Source organism: Microplitis mediator, chromosome 5 (assembly GCF_029852145.1).
Source record: "Microplitis mediator isolate UGA2020A chromosome 5, iyMicMedi2.1, whole genome shotgun sequence".
Taxonomy (NCBI): Eukaryota; Metazoa; Arthropoda; class Insecta; order Hymenoptera; family Braconidae; genus Microplitis; species Microplitis mediator.
Window position 1 is genome coordinate 300,255 of NC_079973.1, and position 12,363 is coordinate 312,617.

The following is a 12,363-nucleotide window of genomic DNA, read 5'->3' on the forward strand; positions in this document are numbered from 1 at the left end:
TTTGTACCCCACTGACAAATCTACCAAAGCCACAAAAATAATCACCAGTCCTAATATATATAAAAACTAAAATAAAAAAAAACACGTCCAATTTAATACACAATTTACGTTTTTTACTTTTATTTTTTGTACCTTTATTTTATATCACTCATACATACATTTTTATTCATTCTCTATCTGTATTAAAAAGTCTATCACCAGTAATATATTTCACTCATTTTAAAATATTTAATAATAATAAAATGTATTGATAAAATTAAAATGACAGAAAAAAAAAAATAAATAAATAAGATGAAACAAGTTGCCTGTTTAAAGTGCCAATAGATTTTAATAGTAAGTTCAGAATAGTGTCTTGGTTTTATACTTCCCCCTTTCGTGGTTCATTCACTACTCGACTATCAACTAGATGCTGCTGTTAGAATAGAGAGTTTTGTTTCTATGTAATTTTAATTTTTAGTGAAATAAGGAAATACTTCAATCAATCGTCTATTAAATTTCTATCCAATCTGATAGTTGCGATAAATATTGTCATTTTTAATTAGCAAATAATTATCAATTAAGGAAACTTATATATAGAAATATAATTTTAACAGATAAATAAATAATTATTTATTATAAACTAAACAATTACTATTAGGAGAAAGCAAATTTACTTTTATGTTGCTGGATATTTTTACTACTTTTGTTTTATAGCTGTTATAACTCAAGTCTTTTGAGTCTAGCGAAAGTCAAGGTGAATGTTAAAAATGTTTTAATAGATTATATTTTAGTAATGTTTATCCGAATGTCTTGTTATTTATAGTCTTTATATTTAACAACAAAAGAAAAGTTAAAAATTTGCTAAATAAATTAACTCTACATTATTCATTATTTGATATGATTTTTATTATATAACAATTAACTGGCATATTAATAATTAAATAAATGACTACATAATATTTGGTGTAATTAATCAGTTGATTGCAACTACAAATTGTGTGTACAACAATTATTTATTTAAATTATTAATTCTACTAAATTAATTAATTAATTACTAAATAAGAGAGTATAAAAATAACTCTCATTTAAATATTGCGGAATGACTAGATTTTAATACATATATTTTTTTTTTTTATCAAAAAGCAATTCTAATAAAAAAAAGTCTGTACTGTTATTATTATTACTATTAATAATAATAATAAATATATCAACGGAAGCAGTACGATATTTATATAAATTTAAAAAAATTATATTCCAATTGTATATAAGTCATTTACGTCCATACTTTATGTACTTTCATTGTAATAAATAAAAAATAATAATAATAATTATTATTATTATTATGTTGCTTGTTGATTGAGCTCAACGCAATCAGTTGGCTTTATTTCGAGCCACCAATTATTAGGATAGTGATACTTTTGCAATTCAATACCCTCTCTCGGAACGGGAATAAGTCTCCCGCCAAATTGCTTGGCCGGCAATGGCGGGATTACCAACTGTGGTGGGAAGCACTGAAGACTTGGTGATAATTCACAGTCTGGCGGTAATACTCTTCTTGTCCAACCAACTCTTCTCATCATCTGAGTCTTTTAACGATAAAATATTATTAAAAATAAATTTACATTCATTTCTGATTGGAGTAAAAAAGTAAAGAATAAGTAAACTTACCACAGTGTCTTGTTCAAAAACAATTATTTCAACTCTGGCTGACGCCTCTCCTATCTCATGCTCCTGAACACGATAAATACCAGAAGTATACATATAAGTGGCACTTAATCCAGCATCACGGAAGGCTTTTGTGATTAATACATCATCTCTCATTGTGTCCACAAGGCAAAGTTCTATTTTACGAGCCCAAGGAAGAGCTCGTCCAATTCTAACTTGACCCCATAGGGCTCCGAAACAAAGAAAATTAACAATACCCAATTTAGTCAACACCAAATGTACTCTGAAATTTATAAGATCGATGCCACTTATTTTTTTATTTTTTTTTTTCTACTAGGATGTTGTATTTTTTTATTACCTGTAAACTAATTCATGTAATCTCTCGGTAAATTCCTCTGGTACACTACACGGTGGCGGTGGTAAGTTTTCTCTTCCAAGATTATACCAGAAAAGAGCACTGATGAATAGAAAAGCACATAGCGCTCGTAGAGGTGTCACGCGAAAATATCTGCGTGAAGACCATGGACTCATTTTGATAAACTGTATCAAAATATTGCTATTATTATTTAATTTAAATAATTTTTGGTAAAAAAAGTATTTAGCTTTTGGAGCAAATATAAAATACTACTTACAGTTGTAATAGATACTCATGACCCAAATATATAATTGGGCCGAGAGTACTTTCTCTGATAAATAATTATTATGATCACTTAAATCTGACGGAATTATATTTTAATAGTTACTCTGTTGTGATTCGCCTGATCAGGTAATTAAAATAATCTGGAAATTTGACAACGCTGTCTCGCACGTTCAATCGATTTTTTTTATTTTTTATATATATATGATAATAGACGTATATATATACTCAATATTATCAGCGGATGGATAAAAGTTTTTCCAAGTATTGATGAAATTTTCGGATGAAAATATAAACTACGCTACGTCCTTCAGTCGTTAAGTCTTATGTACAAAATTGAATTTCAAAATATACCATAATGTTTGTGGTAACTCCAGAATGTGGCGCTCTCTATAGCTAGCGGGTTAAATTTATTTGTTGTAATTTTTTATGGAAAAAAAAATTTTTAAATTTACGGTATTAATTTTATTAATAATTAACTTTATCCTAATATATTTTTCATGATTTAAAATTTTTTTCTGTTTATAAAATGTTTTACAACCGCTTAAAAGTGATAATAAAAAAAAAAAAAAAAAAAAAAAAGAATAAATATTTCCTCACACGTGCCGCGAAAAAAATAAATGAAACAATAATGAGTTATTTTGGTAAATGAAATAATTAAAAAAATTATTAAATATTTAAACGAGTAAAATAAAAATTCTTTTCCTTGATATAAGATTTAAGTAAACAATAGATAATCTTATCAATGCTTTAAACTATTCTTTCTTTTTCTTGTATTTAAGGTAATTGATATACTCCAATATTTATTCAAGACTTATTAATACTATTATCCGTACTTGCTGTCGTCACTGATGATACGGCTTAGTAATTATAATTAAACAAAAAAAAAGTCACCTGACTAATGTGCCTAATCATTATCATTTTTATTTTATTAAGGTTTTTTATACATATATATATTAATCATTAACTCATTAATTGCGCCGTACATAATTTTAGCTGTGTGCGAATAACTTTTATTGGAAATTTCTAGAAAAATCGAGAATCGTCTGGTACCTTAAGCAAATAATTACTTTTTTTTATTACAGAAATTATCAAGATAAATGATGTTTAATTATTATAACAATTGACGGCAAGATTTAATTACTACTAGCATAATTACATCGACGATTGTCATCAAGCAGTAAACTATTTACACTCGGTATTTTATTTTTATATTTATCAATTAGTCTATTAAAAAAAATGATAACAATAATTATAATAACAATATTAAGTTGGTATATAATGAACATATCGTAGTTGTTATTGTTGAAAGGTCTCTTTCTCTTTCTCTTCCGCTCTTTTAATAAATGCCGACTGGTGGTTAGAAAGCGCGAATATTCGCATTAACAAGTATATATATATATATATATCTATATAGTGGAGTTACATTGCCAAGTCTGAATGGTATGTCACTACTTTAACCTTGATTAATGATACAATAAAAATTCCCCGTTTTCTCAAACGCAGTGCATCCTTTGATTCTTACAACTTATTGCGGAAGCACTCGTCAACTGTCTAGGTCATCGTTTAGGTCAAGTCAAAGGACGTGTACTGTATTTTTTAAAAATTTTCTGGCTCTAGTGACAATTATGAAAAAAATAAATAAAATTTATAAAATTTTTTATTTGGCCTTTATAATATTTTTTTTTTCAATCTCTGATATATACACACTGTCACACAAAGTACAAAGTCATGGTTATATTCTCTCAAACGATTAAACGTCGCTGCAATACTTAAAAACTACAACGTTGTCAACATCAGGGCATCAAATGCTGCAACAGGATCATAAAAAGTCTAAGATTGATCATCGCAGATCGCAGAGAGCACCCGAACTCACTACACGATGAGGATTAGTGGTTTATCGTCCAGTGAATCTTATACATCCACACACATGTATATAAATACGTTCTATAGCTAAATAAAAGTTGCGGGTGAACGAAAGAGGGAAAGAGAGAGCTCCTAAATGTATTAAGCTGGAGAAGGATGAGGGCTATAAAATGGACGACGGATGAGTAGGTGAGGGTGATGGACCAGTATAGGGAACGCGAGTTGCATTTCAATGGGTTTGAGCGCGTACGTAAAAGTGTTTCGTGGATTCCAACAGTAAGGGTAAAAACCCTCTGCCATGCCCGTACGAAAAGAACGACAAAGGACGCCGACCACTCAAACATCTGAACTATAATACTCTATATACTCCATTACATATCATCCATATATTCGATACATACTCAAAATATAAACAAATTTTGTTTTTGTCAACTCTATAATTATTACTATTCATAAATTACGCAGCAAGGTTAGCAATATTGAAGCTGACATATAATTGTCAAAAGATAGTTATACTAACAAATAATAAGAGATGAGTATGTGTGTTATCTATCTAGTCAATGCACTGACATTTTTAATATATAAGTATGTCTGTTGGACCAGATACCTTCGCGAGTATTTAACGTTCTTACCAAATATATATCAACACACACATACTTTAGTGTTGTGTAATGTTATATGTCAAATGCGTAATGCGTCGTACATTTATCTTTACACATTCCCAATAAAATTATTATTTGTTTAATTATATTAAGATTTTATTTATTGCTTACAGTACGTCAAATATTTTAACAACCGACAATTCATTTAAGTATTTTATGAATAAATGTACATTAAAAAAAAAGAAAATTGTTATTATTATTCAACTTAAATTTTCCATATTTTTTTTCCCTTGTAGGGGAGGGTGGGGCAGAGCGGCCCCCCTAAGCCAATGATTATTTTTTGTGGCTTTCAACCATAAGATCACTTTACTTTTGTCCTATTTCGAACAAATTTATGGACATTTTGCCAAAATTCTGAAAAAAAAAAATTTTTTTTGTGGGGCAGAGCGGCCCCCCTCCAAAAAGTGATAAAAAAATTTTTTTTTTTCGTTTTTTTTTTTTTTTTAAATTGTTTTCATCATTAAGAATGTATTTCTTTCTCTTGACAACTATTTTTGGCTTTATATTACTCGAAAAAAATTTTTTAAAGCGTAAAAAATCGTTCACTCTCGATTACCTTAATTACTAATTGTTATTTAATAAAAAAAAAATCAATTCTATAATTTTACTTTATTTCAAAAATTTATCAACTAAAAAAAAAAATTTAATTTTTATAAATTTTTAGTGACCAAATTTGCCTCTTACATAAAGAAACGGCCGAAAAATATGAAAAAATAATTTTTTCGGAAGTTTCGGCTGGTCCATTTTGCCCCAGGTGTTATGCGTAGGGCTAGAAATGTGGAATTATAATAATTTTTTTTTAATTTGACGATAAAAATATGAAAAAATCACTTTTTCGAAATTTTGGGCTTGTTCATTTTGCCCCAAATGTCATGCGTAGGGGTAAAAATGCGCAAACATATCGGATTTATAGTAATTAGTCGAAAAAAAAAATTTTTTTTTTGATCAAAATTTCAGGGGGGCCGCTCTGCCCCACCCTCCCCTATATTTATTTACAATAACGCCAATTTTTAAGTAAATAAATGATATTCACGCCAATCATTCTGAAAGTATTTTATTATTTTCATAAAGTGATAAATAGTTGAAATAACTTAAATATTTAACATGACACAACCTATAGGCAATATTAAAGAATTTACAATATTTGTCAACTTTGAATTTTTGATTTGATATAGACATAATCTATATCATGCTAACGATTAATAATGGAGTTAAAAAAAGATTAGTCAAAGTGCATCAGGAGTTAATTACAGTAATGGAAATAAATTTAAAAAAATAAAAAAGGAGTCATTATGGGATTTCGTAAGCCACTAGATATACTTAAAATAGGAGTACGATTTAATATATTATTTTATGACGGATTACGGGTGACGGGTATGTTTCAGTAGAAAGACCTATAGGCTATATCAGTACTGGTTGCTCTCATTCCGAGCCATCAACCCTCATAGTGCGTTTAATTTACGTGTTTTCACGAGTTATTCGCTTATTCTCGAGCGCTGTTTTCTCGTATATCTATATATCTATATATTGTATTGTATGTGTATGTGTAGTTGTGGTGGTTGTTAAAAGTGGTGGGTATACATTGAAATAGGGGTGAGTTGTTTCCATGGCGACAACAACCCTAACGCCCAATCGTATAGCTCGTTCTTGTCGTTGACGTGACCCATGTTACGATGACAACAGCAGGGATGAGACAATAAAAATTTATCAAAAAAATTATAAAAAAATATTTTTAAAATAAAGAAATTTTTTTTTTCCAAATTGAAAAAATATTTGTCACGAGTTGATTGCCTGCGTTGAGAAAAAAAATTTATGATGTAATGGCATTGAATTATATATATAATATATTTTTATGGTTCCAGTAAATCACATTGAGTGTAGCGACATGTATGTGACGTAATGAGGTTTAGTAAGTAAACTTGTTTTCTACTCTGACAGCAAACATCTAAACTTAGATTTTAGTAAATCTCTTACGAAATAACAAAGATAGTAAACTGATAAGACGTAATAAAATAATTAATCTGTAGGCTTTTAATTAATTTTCGTCGATTTTTTTAAATATTAATACGTTTTTTTTGTGCAAATTATAATATAAGTTCAAGTTTTTTAAAAGGAATTTAAAATGTGAAAAAAAAAGTGACTTATTGTTATAATTCTCAGTAAAAATTATACGTTTCAGAGAAATAAATATTTAGACTGATATTGTAGTGATCACTGACTAAATAATAAAATACGAAATAGAAGTGATAAGAGGCACTAAAATAATTAACCCAGCTTCCAAACTAAATTGACGTAGATAATCAAACAAATCCTACATGGGGGTACCGGAGGTATATTCACTTAAGTACACGTGTATCCATATATATATACTATAGATACTTATCCAGCGACAAGTCAGTATCAGTTGAAACCTCTTCAAGTGAAATACGTTAAATAAATCTGTGAAAATAATAATTACGATTATTTTAATATTTTGAATCCCAATTACTTGGAAAATTATGTCTCGCGTGAGTGTCATATTAACAATATATATTTTAAGTATAGTTATTAACGGAGTTTTAATAGTAATTAATTGTTAAAAAAAAATAATTGTGTAATGTGATTGCAGTTATCAATAAATTTTCTAAAATTTTAAATAAGTGAAAAATAATTTAATTGCACAAAAAAAAATACAGATGGATAAATTTAATTTTCGAATTATCATTTTAATAAATTATTGAGCTAGTAAAAAATTTTAATGCTGAGAAATTATAGTTTACTTTTTTATTTTTTATATAAAACTGCAATTTTTTAATTTTTTTTTTAACATTACGCCGAATTTATTAACGAAACATTCCACATTATTATTAGATTTATCTTTTTGAGATCTACTCATTTAAAAATTTCGTATTTTATAAATAATAGAGTTAATTTTATAGAATAAAAATATATTTTAGAATAATTTAACAAAACGATTCATATTGATGAACTTTTTTTTTTTTTTTCAGTTTTTGATAATTTGCTTAATCGCATTATGCCTACTTACAACATTGATGGCATTGCCACAGAGAAAATATCGACATGCAAATTGGGGAATCAGTCGAGACGATACAACAACTACGGAATGTCCATTGTGCCCTTTTAATATAACAAGAGTCTAACATACAGCTGCAGTATAAAATATATATATATATATATATATATATATATATATATATATATTTTTATTATTTATTTCAACCAAATATTTTATTTTATATTAAAATATAACATCACATCTGATCATTTAAGGCTTTTTGAGACAACACTTAAGTTTATTTAATCCAACAAAAATCAAACAATCCAGTTTAGTCAATTCATAATCCACTAAAGTCATAAATTTTTATTGTAAATTTAGATTACATTAACTAATGTTAAGTCAGTATAACAATAATTATATAATAAGCAATAACGAAAAATCTTAACTGCAACAAAAAAATATATATATATATTTAAGAAAAATTAAACAAAAAAATATATATATTTTCAGCTAAAAAGTATTAAATATAAATAACATATTTAAATGTATTTCAACGTATTTAAAAATATGTATTTTTTCTTTATTCAATGAATATTCGTAAATAATGAAAAAAAAAAATACATACATAATGGCGCTTTTAATTTACAATAATTAAATTTATATTTCTATGTTTTTAAGAATGAGCAGTTTTATTGTAACTATTATTGTTAATATTATTATGTATAATTAAATGCATATTGTAAAATAAAATATTGATATAAATCAAGTATTTAAAAAATATATGTATTTTTGTTTTTATTACATGAACTAAAAATAGTACTAATTACTCCTATTGCTCTAATAAGTATAGACATAAGTATTTTTCGGAAATTCGCTGGCTGAGACAGCAAATGAATTCTTAATTAGTGAATGAACTGTCATATTCTTATGTATAGAATATTTTTATACAGAAGGATTCAACAAAATCACAAGTTAACTTCTAAAAGTTGTCAATTACACATTTTGTGTAATTCTGATTAAAGTCTCAAAAATAGATGGAAGTAAAAATTAAATGATGTTCATTTACGAGTCGTGTTTATCCACTAGACTGATCCCCATAATAAAAATAAAAAAATTTTGAATATTTGGTAACGCATATACTTAGGCAAATATATATATAAACCTAAAATGTAAAGCATTTAAAAAGTATTTGTATATATTAGCGATGAGACATGTTGTAGACACCACAAGTAGCGTAAAGTACAAAAATAATAATCTGATGGTGTCTATCATCAACATGAGTGAGTGAGTAAATTTATCGTCGTATATGGTTTGCACTTATACGTATTTAATGTTATCTATATCGTAGTAATCGAATTCATCGTCTGGATTGTAGTACGACAGGAAGCTGTCAAGTCGGACATATACACAAGCATGTAGAGTTTAGCGTATACAAGACAGTAGGAGTAAAAGGAGAAGGATATGGGGAGGAGGAGAACAGTAGAGAGGCGTACAGAGACGTAGAGAGATATAGAGAGACGTAATGTAAGGAATGTCAAGCCTCACTATCGCGGTTTTCGACATGGACGGATGGCTTACGTCTCATTGTATGCATATTCCAACAGCTGGACGCCACAACCCAAACGGACTTTGCTATGTCGTCGTCGTCATTGCCATCATCGTCGTCGGCGTCGTTGGCGCTTTCCATATCCCTGATGCTCATACTCTCTTTCCCTCTATCCCTTACCTACTACTCCGCTGTTATGTTGAATTACGACCCTAACTCGTCTCTTATCACCCACTATCGCCCACTTTATGTACTTCCTATTATCATCCATCTCAACTCTATATAACTCACCAACAACTACCATTACTACTACTACTGCTACTAGAATATTGGGATACTATAGAGAATCTCACTTACTCTCATGACTGACAATAGCTTTTATCACTAATTCCGAAATATTTTATAATATTGTGTTTGGTGACAATCAATTTATTTAAAACAAAAAAAAAATTACAAAATCGATACATGAAATAACTAACAAGCAATACCTGATAAGAAACACGATAAAATTTTGAAAATCATGCGTCCTAATACTGAAATATGTAATAACATGGATCTTCCATCTCATCTTGATCTTGATCATTCTTTTTTTTTTTTTTTATGTATTCACTTGATGATCAAGAAACGTCTCGAGATTGTAGAGACTGTTGGAGACTGTAGAGACATGCGTCCCGTCGCGCTAGTCACCAAAATCTCGACGGGAGTTAGAAGTGACTTATCTAACAGTCGTATCTCACACTGATATTCTTGCTTTATTAAAGTTCCTAACCACTTAAAACTATATAACACTCTATATACACGTCATCATTATTAATAATATTTTGTTATCACTGTAGTATTTTTCTCTGTAATTATTTTTTCCCCGTGCAAATTTGATCCAATAATGTTTGTATATATCGGTATTTTATTTGAATGTATTGGTTTATAGTAATAAATCGAACTGATGGGAGAGTATGTCTTAACTCGTGTGGGGTCTATCGCAAAGACACAGGTTTTAGATAGATAGACACTAGAGGCCTGCTCAGACCAAATAAATAACAGATAAAATGTATTGATTTAGTATGCGTTATTCAAAATGAAAGGTAAGTAAGATCGATGATAATAATGACGATGATGATGATGATGATGACGATCGAGAGATCACGATGATTCTATAATTTTATTGCATTATTGTTCCCACGCCATCATAATCGTTATATTCATTATTATTTTTTATGACAAAGATAATAAATAAAAAGGGTAAATTAAATAATAATTCATAAGACGTGTATATATAAAAGTAAAAGCTTGTGTAGTAACTGTTGGAGCTGGTGATGATGGTGGTGTGATGGTGATGGTGCTACTGCTTTAGCATCAGCATCACTCTGCTCGTTTTTGCTCTGCATAAATGATGAGCTCGGGTATTTTAATGAAGACATTCCACGGGTGCTTACCCAAGTGGATGCTGCTGCTTCTGGTGCTTCTACTGCTGCAGCAACTCCTGATCCTCCTATATAGAGGTAAAGGTAGAGAGAATATAAACGCATTTTACGTCTTTCTAGTACGATAGAGAGTAAGGAAAAATAAGAGAGAAAGAAAAAAAAAGGTTTGTAAAGAAGGAGCTTGTATTCATGAGCACTCGATTTTTCCCTAGTTTTTAGTCTTTTTAACCTCATTCAATGTCCTTTTTTTTATTAGAAATAATAATAATATCAATTATTACAATTAATCACATTAATTTAATTTAATAAAAAAAAATCAATACGGGGTGATTTTTTTTTTTATTAAAAGTGAATTGAAAATAGTTTGAACAGGGAGTGTAATAAATAGATGAATCGTGTTGCACGTGTTTCTTATTAACTAGAACATTTAACATATACACCCTTCAAAAGACACTCGTCGGGGATCCATTCAACTGTTAAATGTATTTATACAAAAGACCATAAAAAATTCAATAATATATACAAATGACAGGTGTATCATGCATTGAAAGAAAAATTATTCAAATAATAATAATAATTATGATCATTATACTTTGGCATTATAAAATTAAAGTAAAAAAAAAAATGTAAATTAAATAAATTAAAAAAAAAATATGGTTCAAAACGGCGATCGGTAGTCCTTAGATAGATCGCCATAAAGATAAAACAAGAGGCGCATGGGACAGGACCTCTTATAGTAGGTGACACTGTTGAAATATGTCCGCCAACATTCCTAGACGTTTTTTCGTTCTTTGTTAACCGCGGCAACGTTACTACGTCATCGAGAGGATTGCCGACAACACGGCGCGCGATTAAACCCTCTCAGTTCATTTCATTATTATTATTATATTTTATTTTCTTCCGTCTACTACTACCAACTCTTACCAACTCCTACCGACTCCCTCATTCTCTCTTTTTGTTCATCAATAATCATTTTGCTGTCTATTTTTTATTTAACGCTACTTTTTAACCTGTAATATCATCATTCTGCATCAATAACTCATAATAATATAATGTTGTAGTATTTATTGTTTATTACATATAGTACTAATAATAATAATGTCAGCGGTTGGATCATTATTCTCATCCTCCTGATCAGCAGACATGTCTGCTGGGCAATATTCAATATTATTAAACCCCTGAAATGTATTCGAGGTCCACGCGAGGGATGTTTACACCCCCATGGTATTTAATTATCACAACCTCTATGTCTATTCAATCGGATGCTATCTATTTCACTAATGCTTTAATTATTTTCATTTATTATTTATCTACACGGAAAGAAAATTATGGGAAGTTTTGCTATGCATTATGGGAATGGTTCCCATAATGGTATGGGAATAGTACCTATACTACTATAGGGATGGTTCCCATATATTATAAGAACCATCCCCATAATAGTATGAGAATAGTTCCCATACCATTATGGGAATGGTTCCCATATCATTATGGGATCCATCCCATAATGGTATGGGAATCATTCCCATACTATTATAAGAATGGTTCCCATATTGGGATAGGAACTATTCCTATAATATTATGGGAACTAT

General features: G+C 28.9%; 1 protein-coding gene and 1 long non-coding RNA gene across 3 annotated transcripts; one reads left to right on the plus strand and one right to left on the minus strand.

The window, feature by feature from the left end:
• Positions 1-941: 941 nt before the first annotated feature.
• On the minus strand, positions 942-2,456 carry LOC130667987 (uncharacterized). 2 transcript variants are annotated; one of them, XM_057469950.1, is made up of 4 exons: positions 2,277-2,456; positions 2,003-2,200; positions 1,648-1,927; positions 942-1,565 (listed from the first exon to the last, which is right to left on the minus strand). In XM_057469950.1, exons 2-4 carry the CDS (start codon positions 2,173-2,175, stop codon positions 1,320-1,322), a joined length of 699 nt encoding a protein of 232 aa, XP_057325933.1. In that variant the 5' UTR covers positions 2,176-2,200; positions 2,277-2,456; the 3' UTR covers positions 942-1,319. The 2 variants fall into 2 exon arrangements, with proteins under 2 accessions (XP_057325933.1, XP_057325932.1); XM_057469949.1 differs by having other exon boundaries at positions 956-1,565; positions 2,003-2,184; positions 2,277-2,454.
• Positions 2,457-7,048: 4,592 nt separating this feature from the next.
• On the plus strand, positions 7,049-8,025 carry LOC130668258 (uncharacterized). The gene is made up of 2 exons (XR_008989978.1): positions 7,049-7,316; positions 7,797-8,025. It is a non-coding gene; the product is annotated as an uncharacterized LOC130668258 (long non-coding RNA).
• Positions 8,026-12,363: the final 4,338 nt, after the last annotated feature.

What these genes read in the sequence shown, in the direction of transcription:
- LOC130667987 (XM_057469950.1), bottom strand. Translation starts at nt 2,175, where the DNA reads ATGAGTCCATGGTCTTCACGCAGATATTTTCGCGTGACACCTCTACGA. An exon ending in TTACATGAATTAGTTTACAG is followed by an intron (nt 1,928 to 2,002) that starts GTAATAAAAAAA and finishes TATAAATTTCAG; the next exon opens with AGTACATTTGGTGTTGACTA. An exon ending in TTTTTGAACAAGACACTGTG is followed by an intron (nt 1,566 to 1,647) that starts GTAAGTTTACTT and finishes TATCGTTAAAAG; the next exon opens with ACTCAGATGATGAGAAGAGT.